We start from the raw sequence: 17,808 nt of genomic DNA on the forward strand, positions 1-17,808 counted from the left end.
GTTACACAACCTAGATGTGGTCCGTGCTTTAAAATTCTATTTAGAAGCAACAAAGGATTTCAGACAGACATCATCCTTATTTGTCGTTTATTCTGGTAAGAGGAGAGGGCAGAAAGCTACTGCTACCTCTTTCCTTTTGGCTGAAAAGCATCATCCGATTGGCTTATGAGACTGCCGGACGGCAGCCTCCTGAACGAATTACAGCTCACTCTACTAGAGGTGTGGCTTCCACATGGGCCTTCAAGATCGAGGCTTCTGTTGAACAGATCTGTAAGGCAGCGACTTGGTCTTCTCTGCATACTTTTGCCAAATTTTACAAATTCGATACTTATGCTTCTTCGGAGGCTGTTTTTGGGAGAGAGGTTTTGCAAGCTGTGGTGCCTTCCGTTTAGGTAACCTGACTTGTTCCCTCCCTTCATCCGTGTCCTAAAGCTTTGGTATTGGTTCCCACAAGTAAGGATGAAGCCGTGGACCGGACACATCAAAGTAGGAGAAAACAGAATTTGTTTACCTGATAAATTTCTTTCTCCTACGGTGTGTCCGGTCCACGGCCTGCCCTGGCTTTTAGTCAGGTTTCAATTTTTTTATTTCTGTACACTACAGTCACCACGGCACCCTATAGTTAATCCTTTTTCTCCTAACCGTCGGTCGAATGACTGGGGGGCGGAGCCAGACGGGGGGCTATATGGACAGCTTTTGCTGTGTGCTCTCTTTGCCATTTCCTGTAGGGGAAGAGAATATCCCACAAGTAAGGATGAAGCCGTGGACCGGACACACCGTAGGAGAAAGAAATTTATCAGGTAAACATAAATTCTGTTTTTGTATGTATTTATATGAATACTCCCATTTGTAGTATAAATCCATTTATTGTCCTCAACATTGGGAATTAGCATTTTTTGCGCCACCTACAACCATATTTTAACCTCTTTTTTTTTTTAACTGTTTCCTAGGGAAGGAACGTTTTTTAGGTGTGCACCATTCCCTGCTGCCACAGATAATATACACCATACTTCTTCTCTCTCACTAACATTTCATGCCATATTGAAATCGCTGGCATGATATATAACTTATAGTGGTTTGATCTTTCAGTATCTACTAGCAACAATAATGACTACAATATATATTTGTTGTCGGGATTGATTTTTTCTGTAGGTGCACTACAGTGGGCTTTCAGTGAACCGGATTTGTTTACTTATTGCCTTTGTCATTCGGCCACACACTCAACATTAAATGAATATAGAGTTATTGTTAACCTCTCTATCATGTATGTAATGCTTTAACACATTTATAGTTGGATCTATCTTTCAATTCCAGCCAGTTTGATATAATATAAATTTTATGTCACATGTTATGCCACTATTTATCAGTTTATCAAAGGTGGTGAGCCGCCGATTCTTGGGGGATATAAACCTTTCATACCGGAAGTCCCGCCCTATATTGTCTCTGATAGGTTAGGATTGATGCAGTAGGCTGATTGACAGTCTCGTATTCTAGGAGATTACTCAGTTGTCAAACTATTATGCCAGGCTATCGTATAGTGTTAGTATTTTAAATTTCAATGTACACTTTATCTAATTTCAATCTTGTATCTCTTGCAATTAAAAGTAACATATCACGAGAGGCATCGAGATCTGGCAGTTTGCGAGATTTTTGTAGTACCGTCCGTGTGAGTAATAACTTCTGGTGCATTGGGTCTGTTTTATTTGTCTAGTAAATCTATTAGCTAAAAATGAATTGCAGAAGACGTGTTCATAAAAATATCAATCCTAGATCAATCCTCAAGACTACTATAAACTACTATGCATATGTATTGCTAATTAAACTGTGATCACAAATACAATAGTGATATAATACTAAGGGAGTAAAAGTACCCTGGTTTATGACATAACATTGAAATTATGTCCATCCACTATTTCTTGTGTTGTTTTCCAATGTGTTACTAATGTACTGGTAAATGACTGTACCAGTCTTAAAATAGTGACTGTTGCAATGCCTTAGTACATAAGAAGTGAAAATACCCTTGTTCGTGCAAAGTTTTTATACTTAATAAACAGTTGATCTTTCCCATGTGTATGTTGTGAATAACATGTGTGAATAAAAGCGCATATATTGCGCTGTTATGATTGCCGTAATAAATGTTCAAATATATGAACATTTATGCTTACCTGATAAATTTATTTCTTTTTTGACACGATGAGTCCACAGATCATCTCAATTACTAATGGGATATTCACCTCCTGGTCAGCAGGAGGAGGCATAGAGCACCACAGCAGAACTGTTAAATAGCTCCTCCCTTCCCTCCCACTCCAGTCATTCGACCGAAGTTAGGAACAGAAAAGAAAAGCCAAGGTGCAGAGGTGTCTGAAGTTTACAATAACCCACAACCTGTCTAAAAGAACAGGGCGGGCTGTGGACTCATCGTGTCAAAAAAGAAATACATTTATCAGGTAAGCATAAATTTTCTTTTTTAAGACACGATGAGTCCATGGATCATCTTAATTACTAATGGGATTCAAAACCCAAGCTAGAGTACACAGATGATACGGGAGGGACAAGACAGGTAACCTAAACGGAAGGCACCACTGCTTGAAGAACCTTTCTCCCAAAAGCGGCCTCAGCCGAAATAAAAGTATCAAATATGAAGAACTTCGAAAAAGTGTGGAGAGGACCAAGTTGCAGCCTTGTAAATCTGTTCCACAGAAGCTTCATTTGTGAATGCCCATGAGGAAGCAACAGTCCTCGTGGAATGAGCCATAACTCTCTCTGGAGGCTGCTGTCCAGGAGTCTCATATGCAAAACGTATTATACTCTTCAGTCAAAAAGAAACAGAAGTAGCCGTAGCCTTCGGTCTCTTACTTTTTCCTGAGGAATAAATAAAAAATAAAGTGTCTAACCTTTTTCTGAGTTTACTTCCACTCCCCAGAAAGAAAGTCAGCACTTAACTCATTTTCTGCCTGACAGCAAGGCAGTTCCAGGTTTAAGAGGTCCTCTCCCTCCCATGGACCTGTAATATAACGAAAGTCCTGAGTACATATATCTCAGGTTTCCTTGGTAAGGGCAGCATTCAATATATGGGAGGCGCAGTGAGAATTATGTCCCACAAGTTCCCATTGCTCTAAAGCCACCAAAGCTCTACTGAAGAGACTGATATGGACTATGGCTACACCCTCAAACAAAGCAGCACAATCTTGCACTACTTTAAAAATAATAAACTCTTGATTGAAGAATCTAATCTAACACCTCACTTTGCCACTTCCTCTCATTAACGTAGGCAAAGAGAATGACTGGAGTGGGAGGGAAGGGAGGAGCTATTTAACAGCTCTGCTGTGGTGTTCTTTGCCTCCTCCTGCTGACCAGGAGGTGAATATCCCATTAGTAATTAAGATGATCCGTGGACTCATTGTGTCTTAAAAAAGAAATAGTGTTCATTTTGTGTATCTTAAATAATCTGTCAAACAAAAAGATCTAATTAATGTGCTCATGCTACAGTGTTGTGCTACAAACATGATAACATTAAAACTCAAAACCCACTGAGTGCTAGTGATGTAAATACAAATACTATGTGAGTGTATAGAGATCTGAACGAGATCTTTGATGGAGGCAATACGACAAGGGGTACTCGCACCGTGCCCACACTAGAAGGGGCATTAAGAGATGTACACAGAACCATGTACAGACAAGATAAAGTATGGTGGAATCGCCATTTCTCTTGTTAAGTGTATTCAGTCCACGGGTCATCCATTACTTATGGTATATATTCCCTTCCCAACAGGAAGTTGCAAGAGGATCACCCAAGCAGAGCTGCTATATAGCTCCTCCCCTCACATGTCATATCCAGTCATTCTCTTGCAACCCTCAACAAAGAAGGAAGGTCGTGAGAGGAGTGTGGAGTTTTTTATATTTAATTATTTCTTCAATCAAAAGTTTATTTTTTAAATGGCACCGGAGTGTGCTGTTTTTTCTCTCAGGCAGTATTTAGAAGAAGAAGCTGCCTGCGTTTTCTATGATCTTAGCAGAAGTAACTAAGATCCACTGGCTGTTCTCGCACATTCTGAGGAGTGGGGTAACTTCAGAAGGGGAATAGCATGCGGGGTTTCCTGCAAATAAGGTATGTGCAGTAAAATATTTTTCTAAGGAATGGAATTGACTAAGAAAATACTGCTGATACCGATGTAATGTAAGTACAGCCTTAAATGCAGTAGTAGCGACTGGTATCAGGCTGATGAATGTATGTGCAGTAAAGTAATTTTCTAAGGAATGGAATTTGACTAAGAAAATGCTGTTAATACTGAAGTAATGTATGAGCCTTAACTGCAGTAGAAGCGACTGGTAGCAGGCTTATCTATAACAATACATAACCTTTAAAATTGATGTTTTAAAAAGTTTACTGGCATGTTAATCGTTTTTTTGTGAGGTACATTGGTGATAAAATTTATTGGGGCTTGAATTTTTCCACATGGCTGTCGTATATTTCTGCATAGAAACAGTTAACTGAGGCTTTCCACTGTAGTAATATGAGTGGGAGGGGCCTATTTTAGCGCTTTTTTGCGCAGTAAAAATTCAGTCACAGTCTTCCTGCTTCTTCCTCCATGATCCAGGACGTCTCTAGAGAGCTCAGGGGATTTCAAAAATCATTTTGAGGGAGGTAATCAGTCACAGCAGACCTGTGACAGTGTGTTTGACTGTGTTAAAAACGTTAATTATTATATTGATTACCCGTTTTGGGTATTAAGGGGTTAATCATCCGTTTGCTAGTGGATGCAATGCTCTGCTAACTTAATACATTTACTGTTAAAATTTGGTTGCTATAACGGATTTGGTTCATTGTTATTTCAACTGTGACAGTTTTTTTGTGCTTATTAAAGGCGCAGTAGCGTTTTTTATATTGCTTGTAAATTTATTTGAAAGTATTTTCCAAGCTTGCTAGTCTCATTGCTAGTCTGTTTAAACATGTCTGACACAGATGAATCTGTTTGTTCACTATGTTTGAAGGCCAATGTGGAGCCCCATAGTAAGATGTGTACTAAATGCATTGATTTCACTTTAAATAATAAAGGTCAGTCTTTATCTGTAAGGGAATTATCACCAGACAACGAGGGGGAAGTTATGCCGACTAACTCCCCTCACGTGTCAGTACCTTCGCCTCCCGCCCAGGAGGCGCGTGATATTGTGGCTCCAAATACATCAGAGAGGCCCATACAAATCACTTTACAAGACATGGCTAATGTTATGACAGAAGTATTATCTAAACTGCCAGAATTAAGAGGCAAGCGCGATAGCTCTGGGATAAGGACAGAGCGCGCTGATGATGTGAGAGCCATGTCCGATACTCCGTCACAATTTGCAGAACATGAGGACGGAGAGCTTCATTCTGTGGGTGACGGATCTGATCCAGGGAGACCGGATTCAGAGATCTCTCATTTTAAATTTAAGCTTGAGAACCTCCGTGTATTGCTAGGGGAGGTATTAGCGGCTCTGAATGACTGTAATACAGTTGCAATTCCAGAGAAATTATGTAGGCTGGATAGATACTATGCGGTGCCGGTGTGTACTGACGTTTTTCCTATACCTAAAAGGCTTACAGAGATTATTAGCAAGGAGTGGGACAGACCCGGTGTGCTCTTTTCCCCTCCTCCTATATTTAGGAAAATGTTTCCAATAGACGCCACCACACGAGACTTGTGGCAGACAGTCCCTAAGGTGGAGGGAGCAGTTTCTACTTTAGCTAAGCGTACCACTATCCCGGTGGAGGATAGTTGTGCTTTTTCGGATCCAATGGATAAAAAATTAGAGGGTTACCTTAAGAAAATGTTTGTTCAACAAGGTTTTATCTTACAGCCCCTTGCATGCATTGCGCCTGTCACTGCTGCTGCGGCATTCTGGTTTGAGTCTCTGGAAGAGGCCATTCGAACAGCTCCATTGGATGAGATTATGGACAAGCTTAAAGCACTTAAGCTAGCTAACGCATTTATTTCTGATGCCGTTGTACATTTAACCAAACTAACGGCTAAGAACTCAGGATTCGCCATCCAGGCGCGCAGAGCGCTATGGCTTAAATCTTGGTCAGCTGACGTAACTTCTAAATCCAATTGCTTAATATTCCTTTCAAAGGGCAGACCTTATTCGGGCCCGGATTGAAAGAAATTATTGCTGACATTACTGGAGGTAAGGGTCATACTCTTCCTCAGGACAGGGCCAAATCAAAGGCCAAACAGTCTAATTTTCGTGCCTTTCGAAACTTCAAGGCAGGAGCAGCATCAACTTCCTCCGCCCCAAAACAGTAAGGAACTGTTGCTCGTTACAAACAGGGCTGGAAAACTAACCAGTCCTGGAACAAGGGCAAGCAGGCCAGAAAGCCTACTACTGCCCCTAAGACAGCATGAAGAGAGGACCCCCTATCCGGAAACGGATCTAGTGGGGGGCAGACTTTCTCTCTTCGCCCAGGCTTGGGCAAGAGATGTCCAGGATCCCTGGGCGTTGGAGATTATATCTCAGGGATACCTTCTGGACTTCAAAGCTTCTCCTCCACAAGGGAGATTTCATCTTTCAAGGTTATCAGCAAACCAAATAAAGAAAGAGGCTTTTCTTCACTGTGTACAAGACCTCCTAGTAATGGGGGTGATCCACCCAGTTCCGCGGATGGAACAAGGGCAAGGATTTTACTCAAATCTTTTTATGGTTCCCAAGAAAGAGGGAACCTTCAGACCAATCTTGGACCTAAAAATCTTAAACAAATTCCTAAGAGTTCCATCATTCAAAATGGAAACTATTCGAACCATCCTACCCATGATCCAAGAGGGTCAGTATATGACCACAGTGGACTTAAAGGATGCCTACCTTCACATACCGATTCACAAAGATCATTATCGGTACCTAAGATTTGCCTTTCTAGACAGGCATTACCAGTTTGTAGCTCTTCCCTTCGGGTTAGCTACGGCCCCGAGAATCTTTACAAAGGTTCTGGGCTCACTTCTGGCGGTACTAAGACCGCGAGGCATAGCGGTGGCTCCGTACCTCGACGACATTCTGATACAAGCGTCAAGTTTTCAAATTGCCAAGTCTCACACAGAGATAGTTCTGGCTTTTCTGAGGTCGCATGGGTGGAAGGTGAACGTGGAAAAGAGTTCTCTATTACCACTCACAAGGGTTCCCTTCCTAGGGACTCTTATAGATTCTATAGAGATGAAAATTTACCTGACGGAGTCCAGGTTATCAAAACTGCTAAATGCTTGCCGTGTCCTTCATTCCATTCCACACCCGTCAGTAGCTCAGTGCATGGAAGTAATCGGCTTAATGGTAGCGGTAATGGACATAGTTCCATTTGCGCGCCTACATCTCAGACCGCTGCAATTATGCATGCTAAGTCAGTGGAATGGGGATTACTCAGATTTGTCCCCTCGAATAAATCTGGATCAAGAGACCAGAGATTCTTTTCTCTGGTGGCTTTCTCGGGTCCATTTGTCCAAAGGGATGACCTTTCGCAGGCCAGATTGGACGATTGTAACAACAGATGCCAGCCTTCTAGGTTGGGGCGCAGTCTGGAACTCTCTGAAGGCTCAGGGATCGTGGACTCAGGAGGAGAAACTCCTCCCAATAAATATTCTGGAGTTAAGAGCAATATTCAATGCTCTTCTAGCTTGGCCTCAGTTAGCAACACTGAGGTTCATCAGATTTCAGTCGGACAATATCACAACTGTGGCTTACATCAACCATCAAGGGGGAACCAGGAGTTCCCTAGCGATGTTAGAAGTCTCAAAGATAATTCGCTGGGCAGAGTCTCACTCTTGCCACCTGTCAGCGATTTACATCCCAGGCGTGGAGAACTGGGAGGCGGATTTTCTAAGTCGCCAGACTTTTCATCCGGGGGAGTGGGAACTTCATCTGGAGGTCTTTGCTAAACTGATTCATCGTTGGGGCAAACCAGAACTGGATCTCATGGCGTCTCGCCAGAACACCAAGCTTCCTTGTTACGGATCCAGGTCCAGGGACCCGGGAGCGGTGCTGATAGATGCTCTAGCAGCCCCTTGGGTTTTCAACATGGCTTATGTATTTCCACTACTACCTCGACTGATTGCCAAGATCAAACAGGAGAGAGCATCAGTGATTCTGATAGCGCCTGCGTGGCCACGCAGGACCTGGTATGCAGACCTAGTGGACATGTCGTCCTGTCCACCATGGTCTCTGCCTCTGAGGCAGGACCTTCTAATTCAGGGTCCTTTCAACCATCCAAATCTAATTTCTCTGAGGCTGACTGCATGGAGATTGAACGCTTGATCCTATCAAAGCGTGGTTTCTCGGAGTCGGTTATTGATACCTTAATACAGGCTCGGAAACCTGTTACCAGAAAGATTTACCATAAGATATGGCGTAAATATTTATATTGGTGCGAATCCAAGAGTTACTCATGGAGTAAAGTTAGGATTACTAGGATATTGGCTTTTCTACAAGAGGGTTTAGAAAAGGGCTTATCTGCTAGTTCGTTAAAGGGACAGATTTCTGCTCTATCTATTCTTTTACACAAATGTCTGGCAGAAGTTCCAGACGTTCAGGCTTTGGCTAGGATTAAACCTGTGTTTAAGACTGTTGCTCCGCCATGGAGCTTAAACTTAGTTCTTAACGTTCTTCAAGGTGTTCCATTTGAACCCCTTCATTCCATTGATATCAAGCTGTTATCTTGGAAAGTTCTGTTTTTGATGGCTATTTCCTCGGCTCGAAGAGTCTGAGTTATCTGCCTTACATTGTGATTCTCCTTATCTGATTTTTCATTCAGACAAGGTAGTTCTACGTACTAAACCTGGGTTCTTACCTAAGGTAGTTTCTAACAGGAATATCAATCAAGAGATTGTTGTTCCATCCTTATGTCCTAAACCTTCTTCAAAGAAGGAACGACTTTTGCATAATCTGGACGTAGTCCGTGCCCTGAAGTTCTATTTACAGGCAACTAAAGATTTTCGTCAAACGTCTTCCCTGTTTGTCGTTTATTCTGGTCACAGGAGAGGTCAAAAGGCTTCGGCTACCTCTCTCTCCTTTTGGCTTCGTAGCATAATACGTTTAGCCTATGAGACTGCTGGACAGCAGCCTCCTGAAAGAATTACAGCTCATTCCACTAGAGCTGTGGCTTCCACCTGGGCCTTTAAGAATGAGGCCTCTGTTGAACAGATTTGCAAGGCTGCGACTTGGTCTTCGCTTCATCAAAATTCTACAAATTTGACACTTTTGCTTCTTCGGAGGCTGTTTTTGGGAGAAAGGTTCTACAGGCAGTGGTTCCTTCCGTTTAAAGTTCCTGCCTTGTCCCTCCCATCATCCGTGTACTTTAGCTTTGGTATTGGTATCCCATAAGTAATGGATGACCCGTGGACTGAATACACTTAACAAGAGAAAACATAATTTATGCTTACCTGATAAATTTATTTCTCTTGTAGTGTATTCAGTCCACGGCCCGCCCTGTCTTCTTTTGAGGCAGATCTAAATTTTAATTAAAACTCCAGTCACCACTGCACCCTATGGTTTCTCCTTTCTTGTCTTGTTTTCGGTCGAATGACTGGATATGACATGTGAGGGGAGGAGCTATATAGCAGCTCTGCTTGGGTGATCCTCTTGCAACTTCCTGTTGGGAAGGGAATATATCCCATAAGTAATGGATGACCCGTGGACTGAATACACTACAAGAGAAATACATTTATCACGTAAGCATAAATTATGTTTTTTTTTTAAAAAAAATACATAGAGAGGAAAGATATACCTAGAGGATTGAGAATCCAATTATTCCCAACTTTTGAATTTAAAAATCAAGCTTTAACAACAGAATGTGAAAAAGCATTATCAGAAAGTTCAGCCAAACTAATGAATATACTAGTGAAACATGATAAATCGGAATATGATTTATTAGAGGCTAAAATTAAAGAACAGAATGAGATTCTCAAGAAATTTGAACAAAATCCTGAGCTTAATCCGTTATATAAAACCTACCAACAAGAGTTGGATAAATATGAATTAGAACTCAAGAGTACAAAACTAGGCAAATTGAATAGAGATATAAGTGACTTTACTAATAATAGAGTTTACAAATGGCACAGAAATGTTTTTTATAGAAATACCAACCAAAACCCCAGAGTCAATATTATTGAAAGTGACATTTTGGACACAGATGGGGAAGAAGGGAGCTCCTCCAGTAATTCTACAAATTCTATGCCCCCCCCCCCAACCCCCCCACTAGCACCCAGATCCTTAAGTAGAAATAAGAGGAAATATTTTTTAGATTCAGGAGAGCAAGGAGGGGGGAGGAACAAACAAAAACCCACCAGAGGTCAAACCCGTTATCAGAGAGATCAACAGGGGCATTGGAGACCACCCAGGAGGGAACAGAGTCCCTTCTCACAGATTTGACTGAATCACTGAGGGTAATTAATCTATCTAAATTAATATTAACACAAGAGCATATTTCAGTATTGTCAAAAGGTTTATCCTTTTGTCCATCAAGTGATATTGATAAATTAGAAATTATTAAAGATGTGCAACTGTAAAATTACTACTTAAGAAACACTTTTCACACAACCCCAGTGAGGAAGGATGGTCTGAAGAAGAACTTGCAACTTTAAATGATCTAGAAAATCTGCTAAGAGAATTGGCATTCCAAGTACCAGGTAAATGGGGGGATAAATTAAATTATAAATCCACCTTTGTACCTAAAAACATTAATACTCCACAGATAGAGATGTTTAGAGATGTAGTTTGTCAAGACATTACCTTCTTTAAAAAATATATCCTAAACAATATAATCTGTCATATAAAGAACATTTGGCGGTCCAAGAAATGAAACAATGGGATGAAGAGGTGATACGTGGTTCTGACAAAGGGGGTAATATTGTCATCTGGCCGATAGACATGTATTTAAAAGAAGCTTATAAACAACTAAAGGACAAAACATGCTATACACAATTACGACACAACCCTATGGAAGGCTATTTGAAAATCTATTCCAATATGATCGATAAAGCATATAATAAAGTGGTAATTTTGGCAAAGGAAAATAAATTCCTGAGTGTAGAAAAACCTAAAGTGGCAACATTTTATATTATACCTAAAACTCATAAAAATACACTAATTCTACCCGGTAGACCCATAGTGTCGGGCATAGGGTGTTTAATGGAAAAAACAAGTAAATATATAGACCACAGACTACGTTAGTATGTGGAAGAATTATTGTCCTATGTGCAAGAAACTATGCAAGTATTACAGAGATTAGAGAGCTTAACTCTCAATGACTCTATCTGTTTAGTAACCACAGATGTGGAATCCCTGTACAATTCAATAAATCACAAACAAGGCTTACAAGCCATAAAATATTTCCTGGACTGCAACTCTGAGGAAAATGTGGAACATGATAATTTTGTCCTAAAAGGAAAATGTGGAACATGATAGTTTTGTCCTAAAATTACTGGATTTTGTATTAAATTACAATTTCTTTACTTTTGATGGTCAATTCTTTCTCCAAACAAGAGCAACATCCATGGGCACTACCTGTGCGCCCACCTATGCCAAGTTATTCCTTGGTTGGTGGGAGACAGAATATGTATTCACTGAGGACAACCAAAGATATACAGACTACATACCCCTTTGGATTAGTTTCATTGACAACATCTTCATTTGGGAGGGCACACACAGAGTTAAAGAAGTTCCTCACTGATTTAAATCAGAACCATCTAAATATTAAGTTAACTCATGAAGAGTCTAACTAAGATCAACTTTCTTGATATAACAATATGCAAAAATGCAGAAGGGCTCATAAGCACAGACCTGTATAGGAAACCGACAGCTACAAACAGCTTACTGCACAGTACCAGCGCACATGCTCCGGACACAATGAGGGGTCTACCCACTGGTGAGTTTTTAAGATTACGTTAAAATTGCTCCGAAGAACATATATATAAAATCAGAGCAGCAGAATTAGAGGAGAGGCTAATCAAAAGGGGATATAGTAAAATGATTAAAAGAGCCAAATATAGAGCTTTGTATACACAAAGACAGAGTTTACTATCCAAAAGAACTAAGAGTGGCTCTAATATACCCAGATTGATTATGGCACATAATAGCCAAACTCCCCAAATTGTAAATATATTAAAGAAGCCTTGGGGCATTTTGATAATGGACCCAGTGCTAAAGACCACCCTGGGAGAAAGACTCTTAATTGGATACAGGAGAACTAAAAACATTAAAGCTCTTGTAACCAGTAGTCACTTTCAGAGAAAAAGAACGGTGTCAGCATTTAATTCAGGAGCTCACAAATGTTGGAACTGCAGTACATTCGTAATACGGAGACGATTACTGACAGATTTGGCAAGAGCCACAAAATAAAACAGTATATCAGTTGCAAAACAGAAAGTGTGATTTATGTACTGCGCTGTACATGCAATTTATTTTATGTCGGTATGATAATCAAGGAAACTCTGTTTGAGACTTATGGAACATCTCAGAAATATAAAAAACGCTGCCAAAGATAAAGACTAATACAAGACTCTTAACAAGTGTAGCTGACATTTTTTGAAATTTCACAATTCTAATCAGAATGACATACAATGCTGGGGGGTTGAAAAAGTTAGCCTGGGTATGAGAGGAGGCAACTTAGAGACAGCATTATTAAAATCAGAGAGTTGTTGGATCTACTTATTAAATGCAGTTCAACCCCATGGGTTGAATGAACAAAACAATTATGTCTTTTTATAAATAATATTGAGAATAATATGTGAACTCAGATTGAGAACCTTTAAAAAAACATAACCGGCTTCCCAATAAATATAGGATTTTTAATGATATAACCAGTTATTAATCCACAAACGCACAATGATGAGGATCTCAAAATTGCAATTTGACACATAATTAGAGGCATATATAACGGGCAGATTTGTGGCAATGGGTTTGAACTTGAAGTCACAATGTTCTAATATACAGGAATAACATATGCAGTGTAGATGTACCAGCTAAATCCCCAAACCTCTATACACTCACATAGTATTTGTATTTACATCACTAGCACTCGTGGGTTTTGAGTTTTAATGTTGTTTATCATGTTTGTAGCACAACACTGTAGCATAAGCACATTAATTAGTTCTTTTTGTTTGACAGATTTAAGATACACAAAACGAACACTATTTTTTAACATTTATTACAGCAATCATAACAGCGCAATATATGCGCTTTTATTCACAAATTTTATTCACAACGTACACATGGGAAAGATCAACTGTTTATTAAGTATAAAAACTTTGCACGAACAAGGGTATTTTCACTTCTTATGTACTAAGGCATTGCAACAGTCATTATTTTAAGACTGGTACAGTCATTTACCAGTACATTAGTAACACATAGGAAAACAACACAAGAAATAGTGGATGGACATAATTTCAATGTTATGTCATAAACCAGGGTACTTTTTACTCCCTTAGTATTATATCACTATTGTATTTGATCACAGTTTAATTAGCAATACATATGCACTTGATAAAATGTATAGTAGTCTTGAGGATTGATGTTTATGAACACGTGTCCTGCAATTCATGTTTATAGAATAGATTTACTAGACCAATAGAACAGACCCAATGCACCAGAAGTTATTACTCACACGGAGGGTAGTACAAAAATCCCGCAAACTGCCAGATCTCTATGCCTCTCGTGATATGTTACTTTTAATTGCAAGAGATACAAGATTGAAATTAGATAACGTGTACATTGAAATTTAAAATACTAACAATAAACGATAGCCTGGCATAATAGTTTGACAACTGAGTAATCTCCTAGAATAGAAGACTGTCAATCAGCCTACTGCATCAATCCTAACCTATCAGAGACAAGATAGGGCGGGACTTCTGGTATGAAAGGTTTATATCCCCCAAGAACCGGCGGCTTGCTGCCTTTGATAAAGCCTGGAGGGGCGAAACGCGTCATGTGACATAACATTTATATTATATCAAACTGGCTGAAATTGAAAGATAGATCTAACTATAAATGTGTTAAAGCATTACATATATGATAAAGAGGTTAACAATAACTCTATATTCATTTAATGTTGAGTGTGTGACCGAATAACAAAGGCAATAAGTGAACAAATCCGGTTCACTGAATGCTCACCGTAGTGCACCTACAGAAAAAATCAATGCAGACAACAAATATATATTGCAGTCATTGTTAGTAGATACTGCAAGATCAAACCACTATAAGTTAAATATCATGCCAGCAATTTCAATATGGCATGAAATATTAGTGACCCAAGTTTATTGAATAACCGCAACAAACTCAATACCATTAATATCTTTTGCCGGTGACCTCTATATAACACAAATAGCAAGTGGATGCACACTAAACGTAGATTAAGCCACAAACATTGCATGAAACACAATGTATCAAATTTGCTTGTAACACTAGATTGAGTTAGTAACATTGAAAGATTAATGATGTTTATGTGTAAATAATAATTTCTAACCGTAATAGTGATCGTACAGCTCAGTCACTTTATTAGTCTTGACAAACATAAATCCTTATTTATTCACTGATTAATGACTGAGACCATGTATTAACATTAACCCTGCCCATCGAATGTTTAGTGAAACACAGTGCCAGAGAGTCAACCAGTTCACTACAGAATAGTGGCATGGACATGATAGTAGCATCAGTACACATGAGTAGTAGCTAACAACCATTATAATAGTTATTGGAACGAGAAATATAATATACAGAGCAAATTCTATTGAATTCACTGTGGGGAAGTGTATATACATTTACATGAAGGCCTGGATAGATAGATAGAGAGATATATATATATAATTACACCCAATAAAATATATATTTATGTATATAATTAAGTATACATGACTAAGAGCCTATTGCAGGCTTGAAACGTTGAATGTGTTAACAACTATTATAATACGAGAAACGTAATATACAGAGCAAATTCTATTGAATTCACTGTGGGGAAGTGTATATACATTTACATGAAGGCCTGGATATATATAATTACACCCCCTAATATATATATATATATATATATTATTTATTTATTTTTCTATAAATCACACAAGTCGGTGTCTGTGTTGGTTTTAAAATGTATGTTACCCTTATTTTAACCTTGAGGAAATAAGTTATATTTTAATACTTTCTTTGGAATTATTCTTCCCAATAGTCAGGGCCCAGAGTGCTTTATGTGCATACTTTTCGAGTAGGGGAGTGCTGCTTTCCAATGCAACCCCACTTGTTGTTCTAATAAAGGTTAAATTAGTCTGTTACATGTTTATTTCCCCTGACTATGATGTACCTCAAAATTGGTGTACCTAATAATAGCCTGTAGGCTATGTGAGTGTAAGACATGGCTGCACTTTCCCTCAGATGCATCCAATCTACCGTGCATAGTGGCTGCAGAAAAAAGAGCCCATCCAGTGCTGTGTACATCACAGCAGATGATCTTTGTAACAAGGAGGCTAGGGGACTGGTCCCTGCGACACCTGTGTTCGGCTTGTGACTAACTCCTTCGCTGGGAGTGATTCTTTCACTGCCCAATACTTCTATATACCCTCTGTCTTTCTGTAGCAGCTCTCCGAGGGGAAAATGGGCCTCAAATCAGTTTGAGGACCCCTCTCAACGAAGAATTAACTCAATTCTTCACCCACCTCCTATATAGGTAAAGATTAGAATGGAATACTTTTATGCAGGATTGCTATATTTAGGATTTAAGAATATGGAAATCTATTTCTAAATGGTGTAATGATCATTCACCTGGAGCAGTATAAACCATATGTATACTGTTTAAAGAATGTAGCTACTTTACTAACAGAAAGTTAGTTGTATGGTTGTAATGCTCAACTGGGTGGTGAATATACTATTGTATCATGGTTGAGTCCTAATTTTGTAGGTTAGGGTTTTGTTTCTATTTCAGTTTAAAGAGAATATTTCATAATGTGTCAGTTTTTAAAAAATGCATGTTCCTGTATTGAATAAAACCTGTTCTTATAATTTACTTAATTAGTATTAATTCATACATAGTACACAATTAAACTGAAATATTGGTTTCAGTTTAAAAAAAAAAGACTTTCAGGTGATCTGTATTTTTAGGATATTTAATTTGTTCTCTTTCATATGGACAGTAAACATTTTTGTCCCTTAATAATCATCTACCAATTTATTTACCCACAATATGTCTATACAACCTTAGTATCGTATTCGTAATGGTTTTCTTTCACAGTCTTCAGTGTGATAAAAACGATGTTCTTTCTGTGTTCCTTTAGGGAATTAGAGGAATACATGAATGAAAAGGTGCAGTTTGTGATCACTTCACAAGAATGGGATGACAGCTTTGAGGAGGTAGGTCTTATTAAAATAAATTTGTGAATGATTTTGTGTGTATCAAACATTACCACTATATAGCCCCCAGCACAGTTTGTTTTTTTTTCCTTCTTCCTGGAACTAACCTTTTGTTTATCACTTTAGGCTTTAAATGAAAATGCTAGTCTGTCTTTTGTCCGACCACGCTGGATCTACAACTGTAATGAGCGTCAGAAATACATACCCCACCAGCCTTATGTTGTAGTTCCACAGGAATAGAGTCTCATCAAGGAAACAAAAAGAGGGAATAGAGTTCAAAATACAGTTCAGACCATGGATTTGAGTACCTGGAAATGCAGACATTTTTAATCTTTTCTAGATGGACAGAGTAACCACCACAGCCCATGCTTAGATTTGAATAAGTTATCTATGAGCAATGAATTTTAGATTTTGAGCTAGAAGGCTGTCTCCAATGTGTCTTTCCATACGTCATATAACACATGCAATATATGTTGTATGATTTGTAAGGTTCTTTGTTCTGGTCAATATATACATAAATGTATTTTTCTTAACCCATTTGTAAGGAACTTTGAGTTACTACAGTAAGGGAGCAATGTGGGCTGCAAACCTAAACCAGCATAAACATTAGTAAATGCAAGTATCAAGACCGTCACCTCATGACAGGAGAGTGAGGAAAAGCAAGCTTTTAATATGTTACCTCTTAAGTCCCTTTCAGCTTAAACAACCCAAGAGATGTGTCACTTCAAGACTGGAGAGTCCTAATTATCAAGATGCAGGACTTTCACATTTAGTAGACAAAGTGCAGGATCTGGCAATACTATTTCTGATTGCTAATTGTCTGAGAGATCATAAGGATAAAAAGATAAAGTGTGGCAGGCACTGCATCTATTGCTATATGCAGCATTGTAGAGGCACGTGCCTAGGAAGTTAATATGCACAGGTTCATTCATGTTACTGGTATTTAATATTCTCTTTAGGAGTTTTTTGTTTATTTTTTGCTAGATGTATATTATTTTGGTCTGCTTGTTGTGAAAAAAAAAACATTTTTTTAATTGTAAAGATTGTTTTCTAGTAACAAATAAAAAAAATATTATTTAAATTGACCTGAATGCTCCTCCTTTGTCTCAATCTTACTTGTTACGGAAAGACTGGTCTAGTTTATTTAGGTATATTTATTTACTGGACATTATTCTCATGGACTACAAAACTTGGAATAGGCCTGCTCTTAAAAAAAAGAAAGATTAATTTTTATTTTTCACAGATCAAAATGCCTATTTTATATTTTAGCAACGCTTCTTAATTATTACATGCGGTGTGTATTTGTTTTGCATTATGTTTATCAGTGTAAATGAGTATGTACAAGGGTTACAAAGAAAAAAAAACACTTCAAATATTGATTTATCCAAAGTTGTTTTATTTCCCTCTTGCTAATGTGGTGTTAGTAAAATCACATGAAGAATTAATCTAACAAGAATATCC

At 38.7% G+C, this 17,808-nt stretch overlaps 1 protein-coding gene across 1 annotated transcript in view; it reads left to right on the forward strand.

Moving 5' to 3' along the window:
* The window catches only part of XRCC1 (X-ray repair cross complementing 1), a 103,250-nt gene extending 85,818 nt beyond the window's left edge, over nt 1-17,432 (forward strand). Inside the window, exons 4-5 of the mRNA XM_053691086.1 lie at nt 16,272-16,347; nt 16,474-17,432. Of these exons, the coding sequence (XP_053547061.1) occupies nt 16,272-16,347; nt 16,474-16,587 (190 nt within the window). The 3' untranslated portion in view covers nt 16,588-17,432. The remainder of the gene's footprint in view (nt 1-16,271; nt 16,348-16,473) is intronic.
* Nucleotides 17,433-17,808: the final 376 nt, after the last annotated feature.

This window comes from Bombina bombina, chromosome 8 (genome assembly GCF_027579735.1).
Source record: "Bombina bombina isolate aBomBom1 chromosome 8, aBomBom1.pri, whole genome shotgun sequence".
Classification (NCBI taxonomy): domain Eukaryota; kingdom Metazoa; phylum Chordata; class Amphibia; order Anura; family Bombinatoridae; genus Bombina; species Bombina bombina.